Source organism: Heloderma suspectum, chromosome 1 (assembly GCF_057233095.1).
Source record: "Heloderma suspectum isolate Gila_16-S chromosome 1, 16-S_ref, whole genome shotgun sequence".
Classification (NCBI taxonomy): Eukaryota; Metazoa; Chordata; class Lepidosauria; order Squamata; family Helodermatidae; genus Heloderma; species Heloderma suspectum.
Window position 1 is genome coordinate 142,468,867 of NC_139458.1, and position 18,680 is coordinate 142,487,546.

At 45.8% G+C, this 18,680-nt stretch overlaps 1 protein-coding gene across 1 annotated transcript; it reads right to left on the reverse strand.

Moving 5' to 3' along the window:
* Positions 1-522: 522 nt before the first annotated feature.
* STK16 (serine/threonine kinase 16) lies at positions 523-12,130 on the reverse strand. Its single transcript, XM_084805375.1, has 8 exons — positions 12,082-12,130; positions 10,112-10,224; positions 8,278-8,497; positions 5,470-5,603; positions 5,050-5,170; positions 3,835-3,930; positions 3,539-3,660; positions 523-3,452 (listed from the first exon to the last, which is right to left on the reverse strand). The coding sequence occupies exons 2-8, from the start codon at positions 10,195-10,197 to the stop codon at positions 3,314-3,316; spliced, it is 918 nt and encodes a 305-aa protein (XP_084661501.1). The 5' UTR covers positions 10,198-10,224; positions 12,082-12,130; the 3' UTR covers positions 523-3,313.
* Positions 12,131-18,680: the final 6,550 nt, after the last annotated feature.

Here is an 18,680-nt window from a genome sequence, read left to right on the forward strand (position 1 = left end):
AATGGCTGCCATGGTGGATGTGGCCAGTCACAAAACACCCATTTCCTGGAAGGCAAAGTAGTGAGAATAAGAGAAGGCACTTGCCCAAGAGCATAAGTACAAGGCAGAGGTGGCATCTGAATTTGGAAACAAAAAACCACTCCAAACCCAGTTTTCTGCTCCAGCACCCAGCTCACAGAAGACAAACTGATAAGAATCGGAGTCATAACTTGGCCAAGAAACCAAGTACAAGGCAGTGATGGGGTCTGAGTCCCAAATGCCAAATCACATATTTACCCCCCTCCAAACACATAAAAAAATCAACTGATAAGAATCGGAGTCATAACTTGGCCAAGAAACCAAGTACAAGGCAGTGATGGGGTCTGAGTCCCAAATGCCAAATCACATATTTACCCCCCTCCAAACACATAAAAAAATCAATTTTGCAAGGCAAACATTATGTGCAGAGAACATACTCCATGCCACCCCCTCCAGTTCCCTGGGATGCTCCCTACCACCCATAGTAGACAATTTTCTGGACATGCTTCAAAACTAAGAGCTGGGCTGCAGCCACCTCTCATGTTTATTTTCTAAAAATCTCAGGCTCACAGGCATTCTTGAAAATAAAGATGGTGCTGGAGGCCAGTTTTTAAAATTAATGTAAACAATCTAAAAATTTAATGCAGAAGGGGAGCCTGGTTGGCACCAAGGGAGGTGTCTATGGTTACAAGATTGAGCATCTCTGCCTTCAGTGGATACAGTTTTTCCTACACCCCCATCTGCCATCACTGGCCATTTGCTTGCTGCATGTGTGGAATATACATCCCTTGAAGAGTTTGGTCAGAGGAATCTGGAAAGATGTAATTGAGCCTTTGGCCAAAGACTGATTCATCTTCTCTTGGAGAAGTTTTACTTGTGCCACCTTCTCCCACCACACACCCTTCTCCACTGAACCATATTGCATGCATCTAGCCCTCACCCTGTTTCAGTTGCCTTGGTGGGGTAAGTAGCCATCTACAAAGGGCTTAAAACAGCTTTTCCACAACCTTGGATCCTCAGATGATGTTGGACTGCAACACCCATCATCCCTGACCATTGTCTGTAGTGGGACTTGTAGTCCAGCATAGGGGGTGGGTGGGGGCTAGCCTAAGGAGTGGAAATGACCACTGAAGTAGATAGGAGGGGATCTGCACTACAGCTCTGAGAGGAGGGTAGAACATAATGTACTCTAGGTGAAAATACTAGCTTTGCGTCTTCTGCCTGCTGCTTTTCCAGACAAAAGTACTTATTCATTCTTCCGGGAGTTTCACAACTGCCAGGGGACGGGTTGAGAGGAAGAGGGTCAGTGGTTAAACCCAACGTGGAAAAATGTGCTGGCCCCCGTCAGGTCTGGCAAGGCCACTGTAAATTTTGCTCCATCCTCCTTTGTACCAGGCAGAGAGACAGTCCTCTCTCTTTCCCCTCCATTTCTGCTTAGTCTCTACATGGACCACAGAATAGGAATCTAAAACTAGAATTTCCAGCTTTTACCCACCTTCACAAAGGGTGGTGGGTGATGGAGAGGCCTGTGCTCCTTTTAGGTGATTGGTCTTGTGAACCCCTTTGACCTTCCTTTGTTGAGTATACAGCATTTACTTTCTTCTACACGTGGCCAGACTCATCCTATCATTTTTTTCTTCAGTAGGAATGCTTTGCCTGCACTAATCTTGTCAAGAGCAGCTGTCACCCTTGCTTGCTCACATCATATGTGCCTGATGGGTGATCAGTGAATTTGTTCCAAATAAGACAGTGATTACTACTGAATACAAATTCAGCCCCTCTGCCCCACCATGCAGTGTTTCTATACCTTTGAGGTTTGTGTGTGAACAATGCCTAGTGAACCTGCAGCTGATCAAATGGACTCTAGTCTGTAAAAGCTTATGATGTAACAAATTAGTCCTCAAGATGCCACAAGACTTCTTGGTGTTTTTACTGGAACAGACTAACCCAGCCTTCCCTCCAGATGTTTTGGACTTCAGCTAGCACAGCCAATGGTCAGGAATGCTGGAAGTTGTAGTCTAAAACATCTGGTGGGCACCAGGTTGGGGAAGGCAGAATTAACCCAATTATTCCTTTGGAAACAGCAAAATCTTGGGAGGGCTAAACAAGATTAGTTCCCCGACACCAAGTGTGAGCAGAAGGTGGATCTCCAGATGTTTTGAACTTCCAACTCTCAGAAGCTTCTGCCAGCATTTTGTTGTTGTTCAGTCGTTCAGTCGTGTCCGACTCTTCGTGACCCCATGGACCATAGCACGCCAGGCCTTCCTGTCCTGCGCTCTCTCCCGGAGCGTGCTCAAGTTCATATTCATTGCATCCGTGATGCTATCTAGCCATCTCATCCTCTGCCGTCCCCTTCTCCTTTTGCCTTCAGTCTTTCCCAGCATCAGGGTCTTTTCCAGGGAGTTTTCTCTTCGCATTAGGTGGCCAAAATATTGGAGCTTCAGCTTCATTATCTGTCCTTCCAAAGAGCAGTCAGGGTTGATTTCCTTTAGGATGGACTGATTTGACCTCCTTGCAGTCCAGGGGACTCGTAAGAGTCTTCTCCAGCACCACAGTTCGAAAGCATCAATTCTTCGGCGCTCAGCCTTCCTTATAGTCCAGCTCTCACAGCCATACAAAAAATGTTGGGAGCTGAAGTCCAAAACATCTGGAGATCTCCTTTTGGCTCACCCCCTCTGAACAATTAGCAGGTGCAGCGTAAGTTATACAAAAAGAGCAAGTTTCTCAATTTATACATAATACAGTTCCATGCCCAGAAAATGCAGAAGCTACCTGGTGCAGAACTGGAAGAGGCAAAGTATAAAGGAATGGGCGAGGGAACAGTATTACAGTTGGATCACCTCCCCCTGCCACTGGTTTATAAACTTTGCAGCCCATACTTAAAGTATTTATCTAGCTTTGTTGCACAGACTTTATTCAACACACAGGCATTGAGGGCATGCCTGCACCAAAACAAATAGGGCATCAGCCCCTCAATAGTTAGCTGGAAGCTGTACTTGAGTACAAAAAGCTCAGCATCTTTCCTACCCTTCAGTGCTGAAGTACCTTGGGTCCCATACAGCTGGAGTGGCTTGCTTTGTGGAAGCAGCTAACAACTGCCAACACAGCAGGTGACGCCCAGTGAAGACCCAGGCAGTACCAAGGCAGGAGGTGGTCCCAGAGTGGACAAGTTCCTGGCATAGAACAGAAACACAACGAGGCTGTGTCAAGTCTTTGCTTTCAATGTAACCTCTTGAGGTCCCATCTGGGCTGCAACTCCTCTGCTGCCCCCATCTTTATCACACACACAGTGGGCTCAGATGTGTGTGGTGTCCTGTCCAGTGGGAGGTGGCTGTATCTCTTCAAGCTGGTAGATGACGTTAGCAATGTATGGCCTCTCCTGGGGATTCACCACCATAGTAGAGGAGAGGAGATGTTCCAAGGCAGGTGAGTATCTGAAATTTAGAGGCAATTCACATCAGGTCTTCCTTGGATCAAGGGCAGCCACAACCCCCACCCCCTCCTTGCAAGAACTCCTTACCTGGTATTCTGGGGCACAGTGAGAAGGTTCTGCACAGCCAAGGCCACGCTGTCCCCCTTTTGGAAGATCATGTCATAAGGCCCCTCGCCAAACATCATGCAGTACAGAACACAGCCTAAGGACTAAGCAGAGGCAAGGTCAGCATAGAGAAAAGAAGTTTGCCCTAGAATGGTGAGACACCACAAGGACAGTATCTCCCTGCCCTGGACAGAGATGAACCAGGATATTACACTCTTTTGAATACTTTTGGAAAGGTGACTTGACACATACTCTTAAGTAGAAATGAAGGCCCTTACCCAGATGTCCGTACGTTCATCAATAACGCATTCACGCTCAACAGAGAACAGCTCTGGTGCTCGGTATGAGATGGTGCAGCGTTGGGCAGCCCAGTCCTATGAGATAAATTGGGAGAGGGGAACGGAACTGAGCCTCAACTGCAAAGGGGGGTGGGGGATGGACAGAAGCCCCCAATCCCAACTTTTCTCTCTGGAACGTCCCCACATTGCCTACTGGCAGCTAAGAGATCACAGCAGCAGCAAGTCATTTTAAAACAGGGACAGCAACCTTAAATGGAAAAGGGCAGGCAAGACTCAGCAAGGCCCCTGCCTACCAAAGAAAGAAGGAAAGACATCCCAGGTTTCCTGCCTGCCCATAGGCCTGTAATTTTAGAAATACTTTTAAGAGGTTTGAAGTTACAATTTGCAACTCTGTAATTCAAAAATATATCCTTTCTTCTGCATAGATGTCCTTTCATGGCTGTCGTTTGCTAGTTGCTCCCCTCCTGTTGAAACCATAACCACACTATGCTGGAGGGAAGGGGAAAGCAGCTGCAATCAGTTCCCCCTCTTGGAGCAAAAGCTGGGGTGGGTTAGTCTTCTGGAGATCCAACTTGTGGTGACTTTGGTTAAGGACCAGGTATAGAGGTAGCTTGTGGGAACACATAAAGCAGCCTTTGTACTGAATCAGATCACTGAGTATTGTCTGCTCTGATTAGCAGCAGGTCTGAGGTCTTGGGCAAAGGTCTTTAGGAAAGGGCAGGAGCTCAGTGGTATTGCACATGCTTGGCATGGAGAAGGTCCCAGTTTCAATCCCCAGCATCTCCAGGTAGAGCTGGAAAAGACTCATGTCTGAAACCCTGGAAAGCTGCTGCCAGTCAGTGTTGACAATAGTGAGCGAGATGGATCAATGGTCTGAGTCAGTATAAGGCAGCATCTTGTATCTTTCCTGTCCTCTTCTGCATGCAGAGCATATTCTCTGCCACTGAGGCACAGCCCATTCCTTCAAGGAGATTTTTCCATGTTGCAGAACAAAAGACTGCACAGGATTGTAACACACCATTTTGCATGCGCAAATGAGATGACCCCTCGTAAACATTCTCTTTCACTCTGCCATTAAACTGTGTCTGCGTGAGCTTGTGGGTTTTATAGTTCCATCTAATTGAGAAGCTTCTCTCTCATCTTTGTTGGAAGGAGCTATCCTCCCGCTTCCCTTTCACCAGGCCACCCTCATACCTGGACAGTCATGGCCTCCCGTGAGCTCTGCACCTCAATTCGTGCCTGATTCATAGAGCCCAGGTCCATCAGCAATGGTTGGTCTTCATCATCCAGCAGCACATTTGTAGGTTTCAGGTCCCTGAAGAGAAGGGATGGATGATCCTTGATGTGTTTCAATCACAGAACCATTAGAGCTTTGCTCCTGCTTTGAAACCATCTTTAAATATCTTAATACCCCAACCTGGGGTGGGGGTGAGGCTATTGATAATTGCCACTGATGCTCCATATCAAAATGAGGCTCCTTACCTTTGTTAACTGCTCTTTTCCAATGACCTCACTACTGATTGACAGCCACTCACTTATCTGAACTCTACACCCCACCCCATAGTCAACTCCATCCATGTGAATGCCCTAGAATGCTTTCTAGAAGCAGCTCACCTGTGTGCATAACCCTTGTTATGAATGGCCTGCAGGCCCCGGCAGATACCATGAAGGATGGTAAGGATCCGCTCCTCAGGCATGAAGGCACCTTTATCTCTCAGAGCTTCAACCTCCTGCCAGAGGGTCCCTCTCTGCAAAGAGAAGCCAGGGGACCTTGATGACTGGGATTGCACATACTCTCCCCAAAAATTACTGGCTGAGGAGATTGTCTACAGGTGAGTACCAGAGCCAGTGGCCCAACAGGCCTAAGGCTAATTTCGTGCACTGGGCATATGCTCTATAAATTTGCGAACTGCAGAGGCTTGAAGGGCAGTGGGTTCTTGGATGGTGGCATCCTGCTCCACATGGCTTCTTTCCCTATCCAAATATCACCCAGAAGAAGCAAATAATGTTTACTGAGGATGGGCTGGCTAGTTTGGGAGCTATCCTGAATGCCTCGCTTTTCCAAGAGCCCTGCTTGACCGTGGGCCACCACCCATATAGCTCTGAATTTATCCTATCACCCTGCTAGAGTCTGCCGTTTTTAGGTGACTATTGTTGTGGAACGCTCCACCACAGGGGGAAAATGCAAACATAGCAGAAATGTGGGAGAGGCAACAGAGGCAAGAAAATTACAGTAACAGCATCTATTGCTTTCATCTTACTGATGTGGGCTTGGACATGGAAAAGGAATGGATACTGGAGGATCTGAGCTGACTTCATTGGTTACTGCCATGTGCATCCCTTAAAGGCAGGGATAGGCAACTTGTGGCTCTCCAAATGTTTTGGCCTATAGCTCCCATCATCTCTAACCAGCACCACCAATGGTGAGGGATGATGGGAGCTGTATGCCAAAGTATCTGGAGGGCCACAAGTTGCCCAGCCTGGCATTAAGGGATGCCTGTAGAAAAACCAAGCTAGATTTTCTGATCCTCCCAGTACTGTGGTGGTTGTTACAGAATCTTATGTGCCATGTTACTAAAGCCTTTCATACTGAAGCAGAAGCTGTGAACACCTTCCCCACGGAGGCCGCTTGCCTCAGAGGACATCTCTGATATCTGATCCAGCAGAAGTCAGGTAGACTACAGTATGCTTTGTGGCTGAGGCAGCCAGAGAGGAGATGCTATCATTCAGGGGTTCATCTTGTTCCCTGTGCTATTCAATATTTATATGAAACTGCTAGGAGAGGTCATCCAGGGATTTGAGATGGGTGTCATCAGCATCCAAACTCTCCTCCTTTTTATCTGAGGTCCTGAACCAATGCCAGAGTGCAGTAATGGACTAGATGAGGGCTAACAAGCTGAGACTTAATCCAGACAAGTCAAAGGGACTCTTAGTGACTAGGAAAGATTAGGCGTACGTCTTGTTCTGGACAGGGCTGTGATCCCTTTGAAGGGCCATTCTGGGTAGGGATGTACGGATTATGTCAAATCCGTTCCATCTGTGTATCGTGGGTTGTCAGGCGCCTTTTGCTCTGTCATCTGCCCATCAACGGAACTGGATTTTTTTTTTGGTTTCCGGAATGCAAAATGCACAAATTCCCACAAAATGTGCAAATCCTCCCACATGCGCACTTTCATGCTTTAGTCTATGAGGGAAGTGTACGTTTTCAGCCAGATTTTATTTTTGCATATTTTTCTATGATGAAATTTGTGCAAAATTCCCAAAGGTTAGAAAAACAGTCCAGAAGTTTGCAGAATCTGCCCAACAGGGGAAAAGCTGGTCCGCTGCAGAATCCATGGGTTGGATTCATGAAGATCCAAACTAGTTTGGTTCTGTTGCAGATTTCGCCGACATTCCTAATTCTGGGGGTTGATTGTCAGGTGGTAGCTGTAGCCAGGAGTGCTTTTGCACAGCTTTGGCAGGTGTACCAACTTTGCCCTTTCTTGGAAAAAGCAGATCTGGCCACTGTCACACATGCCTTGGTTGCATCCAGACTAGATTACTGCAATGCACTCTATACAGGGCTGCATCCAGAGTGTTGTCTGGGGCTTGTTTTTCAGTGCATATAAATCCAGTTTTGTTCAATTTGTGCGGGCTACCAGTTCATTTCCAGGCACAGTTCAAAAGTGCTGGCTATTACCTATAAAGCCGTGAACAGTTTGGGACCAGAAAATCTGAAGGACCACATTCTCCCGCATGCTCCTGCCCACTGATTGCATTCTTCGCCTAAGGCCTTGTTCCATGTCCTGTTGTCATTGGAAGTCTGCTTGGCTGGGGCACGGGACAGGGCCTTTTCAGTTGCTGCACTCAGACTGTGCAACTCCCTACACTGGGAGGTCCTGTTGCCACTCTCTCTTGTTGACATTTCAGCATTCTGTAATGATCTTTTTCACCAAGCCTTTGGGATGGTTTACATCCTCCCGGCCATCCACTTCTGTGAGTTATGTTTTAATTAGCTCTAGTTTTTAGTTTCCTGATTCATTTTTTTAAAAGTTGTCTTATGTTTTAAACTGGTGATTGTGTGCCACCTTGAGGGCCCTAAGTGGGGCCCAAAGGCAGGATAATATAATTTTATAAATACATAAATAAATGCTATTGGACAAACTGCAGCTGATCCAGAAGGGTTCTATGTTTTCTAGATCTAGGGGACTCAGTTATATCAGCTGGCTCCATCTTGAAGATGGCCTCATTCTGGACAGGAACCTGGAGGCTGCCCAGCACTGGAACAGCCCAGCCTCTGGCACTGGTGTCTCATTCACCTCACAGCAACACATGATGTATCCACAAATCCTACACTTCCCAGCATGCACTGCTGTACTCATCTGTATTTTGCACTGAGACTCAGGTTCCAGGCATGATGCTACCCGCCTCTCAGATACTCACCTTGAGAAAGGGCAACAGGAGCCAGGCCTCGTGTTTGGATCCCTTCTCCACCATGGCATGTGCACATAGGGGCAGGATGTTGGGGTGCTCAAATAGCAGGTGCATCTCTACCTCATGCATGGCCTCCTGGCGATCTTCCTTATCATGGCAGATGATGCGTTTCAATGCATAGAAGTGCCCATCGTGCAGCCCCTCGACTAGGTCCACATAGCTAAAGCCACTGTGTGGGGAGGAGGTATGTCAAGAACAGAATGGGCAGCTTGGCAGGGAAAGGGAGGAAGCATTTCAATGGACAAAATCCAGGCAGCTTTCTTCCCTGCTCCCAATCAGGTCTTTCCCAACTTTAAAAGCTCATATGTTTAAAATAAATGAACAAGTAAATAAATTATCAAGATAAGCCTTCTTTTGTCACAGGTTTGAAGGGAACTGGGGGTAGAGGGGACTTTAAGTGTCCCAACCTTCCCCTCTCCAGTCCTCAGTCTGGGGGACAAGGCACAATCCACACGCTGTGGCACAAGGACCTCCTTCTGGCTCCTCCTTGCCCCTTATCACAACTCTGACAAATACTGCAGGAAAGCATAACTGAGTAAGCTAATAAATAACTAGGGAGTTCAACCATATGCTGAAAATATCTCTAACCCATTGGAAATATATGGGGACAGATCACCGCAGATCCTGAAGCTTCCTGCAGTTTCTTCTGAAACATCAGATACAAATCAATGAGCTGGAAACACTGTTGATCTAACAGCCCAGTTCCATGTGTTTTAGATATCTAAAGGAAGACATACAGTAGCGGAAGAAGGTCTGTTTACCAAAGCTACTTGAGGGAGGGCAAGCAGCAGGTTCAAATTGCAGCAAAGCAGACTTTGGTTACATATCACACTTGAATAAAATTTCCAGCTGTAAAGAATGACTAGGCAGTGGAATGAGGGGTCCACGCAGTTGTGGTATCACCTTCTGTAGAGGAATTTGCAACCCACTCTTACATTCTTTTACTTAAGATGTCCAAATGGGGCTTACAGCCAAGCAGAGTATGACCTGGTTTGCCTGTAATGACAACCCACTGATTTAAAAACCGATGGGTGCATGAACAGATGCACTGCCTGCAGCGCACTCCTCTTCGGCTTTTACTCAGCAACCCATGATTGGCTCCTGCTGAATGTGACGTCCAAACCCAGACTGCTGGGTTGCTTAGGGGGTAAACATCCCAGTGGTTAACCCACAGTGTGTTGTTGGGTTAACCACTGGGTTGTTTAGCTCATAAACATCCCAGTGGTCTGGGGTTGGATGTCATGCTCAGCGGGAGTCAATCGTGGGTTGCTAAGTAAAAGCATGTGCAAACAGCCCCCTTGAATAGGACTGCAAACCTTAAGGCAGCCTTCCTTCCCCAATCTGATGCCCTCCAGATGTTTTGGACCACAACTCCCAGCATTCCTAGCTGTGCTGGCTGGGGCTGATATGAGTTAAAAGTCTAAAACATCTAGGGGGCACCAGGTTGGGGGAAGACTGCCTTAAGGGAAGCTTGAACAATAATATTTTGGGGATGGTTTACAGCAGCTTTCCCCCTACCTGCCCCCCTGGATATCTTGGACTACACCTCCCATTATCCCCACCCAGCAGGGCCAATGGGCTTGCTAACTGGGGGTGATGGAAGTTGTAGTCCAAGGCATGAGGGGGGCCAGGTGGAGGAAGATGGATTTACATAGAGGGAATACTGCCCCTGCAATGGTTGGACTAGGTAATCCCTAGATGAGGCACCTTCCTCCATCCCTTGCAGACAACGGCAGTGCTCAGCGTGCAAGATGAGTGTTGCCCTCAGCTGTCTTATACTCACCCTTCCCCAAGCTTATGGATTAAAAGGTAACGTTTGTTATTGATGGTGATGGTCCCCCTTGAGCAGATACATAGGGCATGGCCCATGATGGTCGCTCCAACATCCTTCAGGCCCTATGGAAGATAAGAAAGTAATGGCTGTCTACAACAGAATCATATTTATTCACTGATGATGATTTGTATCCCACCTTTTCCTACATGATGCCCAAGGCAGTCAACAACATTAAAATCGCAAAATATACTAATACGATAAAGATTATAAATAGCAAAGATAAAGTGACAGAACTATTAGCAAGAAGGTGGCTGAAGCGAAAATCAGGCAACATATGGAAGTACAGCATGGCAGAAATCCAACAATCCAGGCCTGCTGAAACAAAAAAAATATGGCCCTGTCAGTGAAAGACTATCTAAGAGGAATCTAGATGGCCTCTCTAGGAAGAGAGTACCAGATCCTGGGTGCAGCTACTGAGAAGGCCTCTCCCCAACGAAACACGTCAGAAATTGGTGGGATGTGGAGAAGAGCCTTTCCTGAAGATCTTAGTACATGGGCATTGTAACATATGGTCCTTCGAGCAAGTTACAGAATTGGAAGGCAGCACAAGGCAATCTATTCTAACCTCTTGCACAAAGACAGGATTATCCACCCACTTGCTTCCCCTGCCCCAATCAACACATTCAATTTTAAAAGGCAGCATCCATAACACTGGTACCGGTAGAGAGCAAATGACCCCAGAATGGTTCAAAGAAGTGTTTCAAGTTGCATGTTTTAATGGAAGACAATCCCTCCATCCTCTGCTCTGTTACCATTGAATCTGTTGGGTGGACTGCTGCAGAAGAGGGAGAGGTTAATTTCCACCTTCAAATATGGTGATCAATCTAAAGTAATGTTTTCAGTAAAATATATTCACTGGGTCTCTCAAACAGAAATGGCAAGGTTATGTGGAACTGGAACTGAAGGACAGGGCATGACTCCAGTCACCAAGATCCTGTCCCATTCTGCAGCATTTCCCTCACCCTGCCCTCAGGAGAGCAAAACCCCACTATTCATCTGAGCAAGGAAAGGAGGAGGAGATCCCTCCTCCACCCACTGCCAGCACAGGTGTACTATGTTGCAACATGCTTGTGGTGGCATGAACGTGGCATTACCACAAACGCAAGGAAACTGAGTCATGACCCCAACTGAATGGTTTGGACAGACAGCTCAGCTTGGAAGGAGAGAGGGGAAGTCAAAATGCCTCAATTACTGACTGTCAAAGGTATGCTGCTACTCATCGTTTGTGTTTTTTAAAGATGTCTAATAAATACACCTCTTAAGGAAGCCCCATGCCAGTAACGTCATGTGCTTCCTTGGAAATTAAATGGTTTCTAATACTTATACTTGGGCTATTCCCTCACACATACACACCCCATGACAGGTGACAACTACAGCTAATTTTTCAAACGAGCAGAGAGCACCAACTTCCTACTCAAGAGACTTCCAGTGGAATCATTCCCATGTAAACGAGCTGCTACACTCTAGAGTGAGCACAGGAGGGGCAGAAATACCACAGCTCAGCTTTCCCAGGAGAAGGCCATTTGTGGGCGTTACTGGGGGAGAGGGTCGTTATCAACAGCCCCCACTGTGGCTAGTTCAAAAAGGGACGCCCTTCCTCTAAACCCAGATGTGTAAAAGGCTACGGTGAGTCCGCAATGAGGGGAATGCATTCTGCACGTGCCCAGAGGCACGCTCGTTTTTATTGTTACGTCATTTGTTCCACATCTGATCTTTGATAATTGGACTGGGTTCCGGGGCACAAGCTCTGGCTCAAAGTAAGTGGGAGGGAGCAAACGCTCTGCCTAGGCAGCCCCGACGCTTTTTCTGGCCCCAGCAGGCTGGAGGAAGGAATAGTAGAAACCATGACCTCGCTCACCCTAACGCCCCGCCCACCCGCGGAGCCGAGGGGAGGGGGCGGGAGGGGGTCGAGCACTCACCCCGTCTCGGTCCAGCGCACGGAGGCTTCCCAGAGAGCGTCACTGCGACAAGAGCCGCTCACGCCGCCTGTTGACGTCATTATCCTGCGCCATCCACACGGCTGCCTGCAAGGGGGTAGCCTAGCAACCATGCAAGGGGGAGGAGAAGGAGGAGCAGAGGAAAGAGGGGAACTGAATAGGGAATGGGGAGAGAGGAGAGTCATAAACTGGGAGCAGAAAGTTAGAGGCAGAGCTTGGGTATGGGGAGACGTGCAGTGCAATCCTACACCTGTCTACTCAGACGTAAGCCCCGTTGGTTTCAATGGAGCTTACTTCCAGATGTGTATAGGACTGCAACCTTAAGCTAATTCTGGTCTCATGCGTATTTGCTTACAAGTAAGTCTCACACTGAATTCAGTAACCCTTATTCCCAAATAAATGCGCATGGGCCTATAACCTCCAGACGAATTTTGTTATGGTACAAGCACTTCCGTGTTCAACCTAGTTCACCTCACAGGGCTGTTGTGAAGATAACAGTAAGGGCCAGAAATATTGAAAGAAGGATAACTGTTTTGGCAGTTGGCCTCTGTACACCACCACATTGAAGTTGAAAGGAAACACACCCAGATGGGGGCGAAGTCAGGACTTCCAGCTGTAATTCAAGGGGGTTGACAAAAGTGGGGCACTAACCATTCAGGAAGGACAGCCAGTGGCATACACCCCCCCCCCCATCGTTGGTGGCTCATAAGTAATGGAACAAACCAACATCATTTCAAACTTAAGGATCGGCTTTAATACCTGGATGAAAATCCTTTGCAGTATATGAGTGCCTGAAGTGTAGAACCCATGGACATGACCAAATGCTGAGTTTCCTCCCTTGAGATGCTTTGCCAGGCCTTTACTGCAGCTGCCTTCAGCTGCTGCTTGTTTGTGGGTCTTTCTGCCTTCAGTCTTGTCTTCAGTGAGTGAGAAGCAAGCTCTGTTGGGTTGAGATCAGGTGACTGGCTTGGCCATTGAAGAACATCTCACTTCTTTGCCTTCAGAAACTCTTGGGTAGCTTTTGCTGTATGTTTTGGGTCATTATCCATCTGCAATATGAAGCGGCGTCCTATCAGTTTGGCAGCATTCGGCTGAATCTGAGCAGAAAGTATAGCCCTATACACTTCAGAATTCATCCTGCTGCGTTTATCAGCAGTCAGGTCATTAATAAACACCAGTGACTCAGTTCCATTGGCAGCCATACATGTCCATAACACTGCCTCCACCATGTTTGACAGATGATGTGGTACGCTTTGGATCATGAGTTGTTCCTTTCTTTCTCCATACTTTTCCCATCATTCTGGTACAAGTTAATCTTGGTTTCATCAGTCCAAAGAATCTTATTCCAGAACTGAGCATGCTTTTTAAGGTGTTTGCTGGCAAAGGCTAATCTGGCCTTTCTGTTCTTGAGCATTACCAGTGGTTTGCACCTTGTTGTGAAGCCTCTGTATTTACATGCATACAGCTGTCTCTTGACTGTAGATGTTGACAATGACATGCTTACCTCTGCAAGAGCATTCTTGACCTGGCTAGATGTTGTGAAAGGGTTCCTCTTCACCATGAGCAGAATTCTGCGGTCATCCACTTTAGTTGTCTTCTGTGATCTTCCAGGCCTTTTTGCTGTTGCTGAGCTTGCCTGTTAATTCCCTTTTTCAGGATGTTCCAGACTGTTGTGTTGGCCACTCCCACTGTTTTTGCTATCTCTCTGATGGGTTTATTTTGTTTCTTCAGCCTGATGATGGCCTCCTTCACTTGCATGGACACCTCTTTGGACCTCATGTTAGGAGTTCCAGTGAACAGCAACCAAATGCAAATGTAACACTCAGAACCTCCTCCAGGCCTTTTATCTGCTTGATTGGTCATGGGGTACTCAGGAAACAGGCCACACCTGGCCATGCAGCTGCTTGTCAGGCATTCCTTCCATTACTTATGAGCCACCAATGATGGGTTTGTGTGTATGCCACTGGCTGTACTTCCTGAATTATTAGTGCCCCATTTTTGTCAAACTCCTTAAATTACAGCTGAAAGTCCTGACTTCGCTCCCATTTGGGTGTTTCAACTTCAATGTGGTAGTGTACAGAGGCCAACTGCCAAAACAGTTATCCTTGCTCCAATATTTCTGGCCCTGACTGTATAGCAAGCTAGGTATTGTAAGGCAGTTGTACCTTAAAATAAATTTTACTTTTTATTACATTTTTATATTAGCCTTCCTCCAAAAGCTTAGGGCAGCATACATAATTCTCCCTGATTGTGGCTAAACCAAGGTCATCCAATGAACTTTGTTGCTGTGTAGGGATTTGAATGCAGGTTTCCCCCATCTTAAGTCCCAGCGCTCTAGCCACCACAAGAGATTGGCTAATGAAATTAAGATAATGAATAATGATAATAAAGTTCATTTCATCCCTTCTCAAATATGAATATGGGACAGGAGCACTCTAAATACAGACATAGGGTGCTTCCAGATGAGGCTTTTATCATGCCATCACCCTGCCTCATTCATGGAATGTTATGGGAGGTTCAGATGACATCTTCCAGATGTAGCCCTCCTGTTTTCCCCCCACCTCATCTGTCTTTTCTCTTACTGCAGAAAATGTGTTAAGAAAGAAAAGACGGAATAGCTCCACAATGATTTCTAACTGGTAGCGCTAGGAGCTGTAGAACGTAAGAGAAGCCATGCTGGATCAGACCAAAGGTCCATCTAGTCCAACATTCTAGTCACACAGTGGGCATGAGTGCAGTAGCACCTTCTTGCTCATGTTCTTCAGCAACTGCTGTCTGTAGGCATACACTCTCTGATACTGGAGGTAGCATATAGCCATTAGGGCTAGTAGCCATTGAGAGCCTTATCCCCCATGAATTTGTCTAACCCCTTTTAAAGCCGTCCAAATTGGTGACCATCACTACATCTTGTGGTAGAGAATTCCATAGTTTAACTATGCGCTGTGTGATGAAGGACTTAATTTTACTTTTCCTGAAACTCCCATCAATCAGCTTCATGGGATGACCCTGGGCCTTCCATCTGGAATCACCTGACATAATCCCATTGTGGATTAGAATCAAATTTAAGGTGCAGTTCTGGACCCTGATGTCTTTCTCATAAATTGCACCAATCAGTGACTCTGATGAAGTCCATGTTTCTTAGAACATCCTATCCCATTGTGAGGTGACACAGAATGTAGTGATGCCAATGGTGGTGTGGTCCTAGCTTTGATATTCTGTATAAATCACCCATGGGTTATACGGGGGATTCCTACCACTTAATGGACACAGTGACTGTACAGGCCCAGTGAGTAAAAGGGTCTTCAGCTGACAAATGAGTTGCTGTAAGTTGAATATAAGTGAATACTCATTGGGGTTATGTATTTTTTAATGTATTACATTTTAAAAGGCATAAGTAAAAAAGAAAAACACATAAAAATAATCACATTATGGGCAGCATCCAATGGGTCACCTCACCCCCACTGATTCTGTTCTGTAAATGGTGCCTACTGCTAGACACTGCCCAAAATGTAACATAATTGTTCATAGTGAGAGCAGTGCAATGTAATACTATGTATTTCAATGAACATGTATCCAAAATGATGCTAATTAATAGATGACATTAATTATGATACATTTTCTTCAGGTTTAACTGTGCATTTGATGCACTCACTGGGCACTGATGTTCATGCATCACACTATCACCAACATACTTCTTGCACATTGTGCTGTGGGAGGTCCAAACTGAACCATAAACATAGCACAAACTCAAATCTAGCCATAGTCAAGTCATGTGGAGTCATAACTCATTTACCTTAACCACGATTTCTAGTGACATGGATGAAGATTGCAAACATTTTGCCACATTTTACCTATGTCCTTGATAGGATGATTAGATACTAATTTCTTTGAGAATTTTCTTTGAGAAGTATGGTTATTTCTCATGGAAAATTGTGCAGCCTCTGTATTCTGGCTTCCGTGGTCAATTTACATCATAAAGGCTGTTGTGATTTGTATTCTGGTTTTCCTATTGCATGGGATCTTGGATTTATTTTTTTACTTACTTCCTCTGAAATATTACGAACTGCTACTAGAAGGGACAGGTCATTAGGTAGAATGGAAAAGCATCCAGTTAAATTTTCCTTGGGATAGTTTGATACATGACATTTTATCTCTGCCAGAGCATGTCTGAGGACTCACGATACAGCCACCTTGCTAAAGCTAGGCAGGTCTGGAAAATGGATCAGTGCCTGGATGGGAGACCACTTGGGAACCCCATGCATGCCACCTTGAGTGACATGATAGAATAAAGATGGGATATAGATGTACTAAATAAATCATATACAAATATATATGGGACCACCGAGGGATTTTTCCCTGTAGTCAGATTGGTAGAGACTCTGGGAGATTTAGGGCACCATTCTATCTTGATAGTCGGCAGACTCTGAAGTCAGAGGCTGCCGAGTATCCAGCACAGGGCAGCCAGAGGCGAACCTTGCCTCCATGCTCCAGCTGCCCTCATTTTCCCTAGATGGGTGATTTTGGCTGTCTAGGCATGGCTTTGGGGAGGGGAAGGGAAGGAGGCCGGGATGCTTATAGGAAGTGGCTTAAAGCAGCTTCCAGGGTCTCCTCCCTGCCCCCAGGAGTGTCCCTTGTCCTGTCAGCTTCAGCCTGGCAGGGCATTGGATACACGGAAGCCTTAAATTTGGAGGCTTCCATCTTGTGAGGATGCAACCCATAGGACTGCGTCCTAATTCTATCTAGGTAAGATCTGTTAGGGTCATGGCCCCTCATTTAGGGAAGTTCCTACTGATCTATGTATGGCCCCTATGGTGTAGGCCTTCAAACAAGCATAAAAGACTCATTTGTTTTGGGTTGTGTTTTCTTATGGTTTTAATGGTGTGGTTTTAATATAACATAGCTTGCTCCAAATTGTTTACATTCATTTTTTATAGTATGATTGGGTCTATTGGTTTTAAGCTCCTGTTTTAAATTGATTTTATTTGGCTGGAATTGGTTGTTTACTTCAAATGTTTATATTTATGTTTTGATGTATGTAAACTGGCTTATGAAGGCTATACCCTAAAAGGTAGACTAAACAAATAATCCCTAAATACTTTTTTTTTAGTTAAAGATTTAAAGAAATAGGGCTGGGAAGACCTCCCTATAGCAGGGATCCCCAGTCTTTATGGGTTGGTGGGCACATTTGGAATGTTGAGAGTGTGTCATAGACACACTCACAAAATAGCTGCCATGGTGGGTATAGCCAGTCACAAAACACAAATTTCGCAGAAAGCAAACTGATGAGACAAAAAGAAAAGTTATTTCCCCAAGAACCTAAGTACAAGGCAGAGCTGGGGTCTGAGCTCCAAAAGACAAAACCACTCTTTTGAACCCAATTTGTTTTTTGTTCCAACACTCATTTCACAGAAGGTAAATTGATGAGGCTCAGAGACAAGTAACTTCATCAAGAACCTGAGTAAAAGGCAGAGGTGAAGTCTGAGCCCCAAATGCCAAATCACATACTTACCCCCATAAAGCACAATAAAATACCCATTTCACTGAATACAAAAGGTGATGCTCCAAGAAATACAAACATACACAAGCAAAATCAGAGTAGACTATTCTGGGCTGGGCGGGCTAGTGGCCTGACTCATTATAAGGAAACTTCATATGTACTATATAACTGAGGTGGTCCAAATAAAAGTATTTTCTCATTGCTTTAGTCTGGAGGAAGGGAACCATTCTGCTTTTGATTCCAGTACTGTTGCTGTAATTCCTGAAAACTTGGGAGGGGTTCATGGAGCAATGATAGGAACTGTGCCAGTTAGGATAGTTGTGGGAAATTGTACTCTGTTTTAGTATTAGATATGGGAGAAGATGCAAGAAGGTGTGGAAACAATGGTACAAACAAATCAGAACATACAAGAGACTAAAAGCTCACAATCTTGCAGCTTCTCTCAGGGAGAAAAATAAGCACTGAGTAGTAATGGTAGATGGGATGCCAAAATGCAATTTAATTGAACAGCTGGAAGTTAAAGCCAAAAGTCCATATTAGAAGTCATTTCCCAGGATTTAGCAGACAACACAGATTAGTCATTAGAACAAGCTGCTGGTGGGAGGGAGGAGGGTGCATTTTCTATCACTCATAGCCTCCAGACCAACAAAGAGACCATTTAGTTATATGTAATGTTATAGCACAAGTAGTCTTAAGGGAGTGCTCTCATCTAGGTTATCTAAGGGAGGTCAGATTAGTTGTTCTTTCTGATCATTGTGCTATTTCCCAGATTAGGTGGGTGAATTACACCTTGTTCCAACAGGACCTTGCTTAATCACTGCATTTAGTTCACCCCATTTACATTTAGATACTTTACTAGACTTATGAAAAGTGCCCCAATATTGCCTACCTTTAAGGGAGAAGGAAAAACCCATGAAAACTCTGACTTAGATTAGATGTAGAGAGAGTAGGAACCTGTTCTACTCTGTATGGCCACACTCAAGAAACCTCTGTGCCAATGATTGTTCCTGCCTCAGTGAGAGCCAATGCTAACTGCTCGTTCTCTCTCGCTCGCTCTCTCCCCACCCCCCGGATGCCTTTGAAC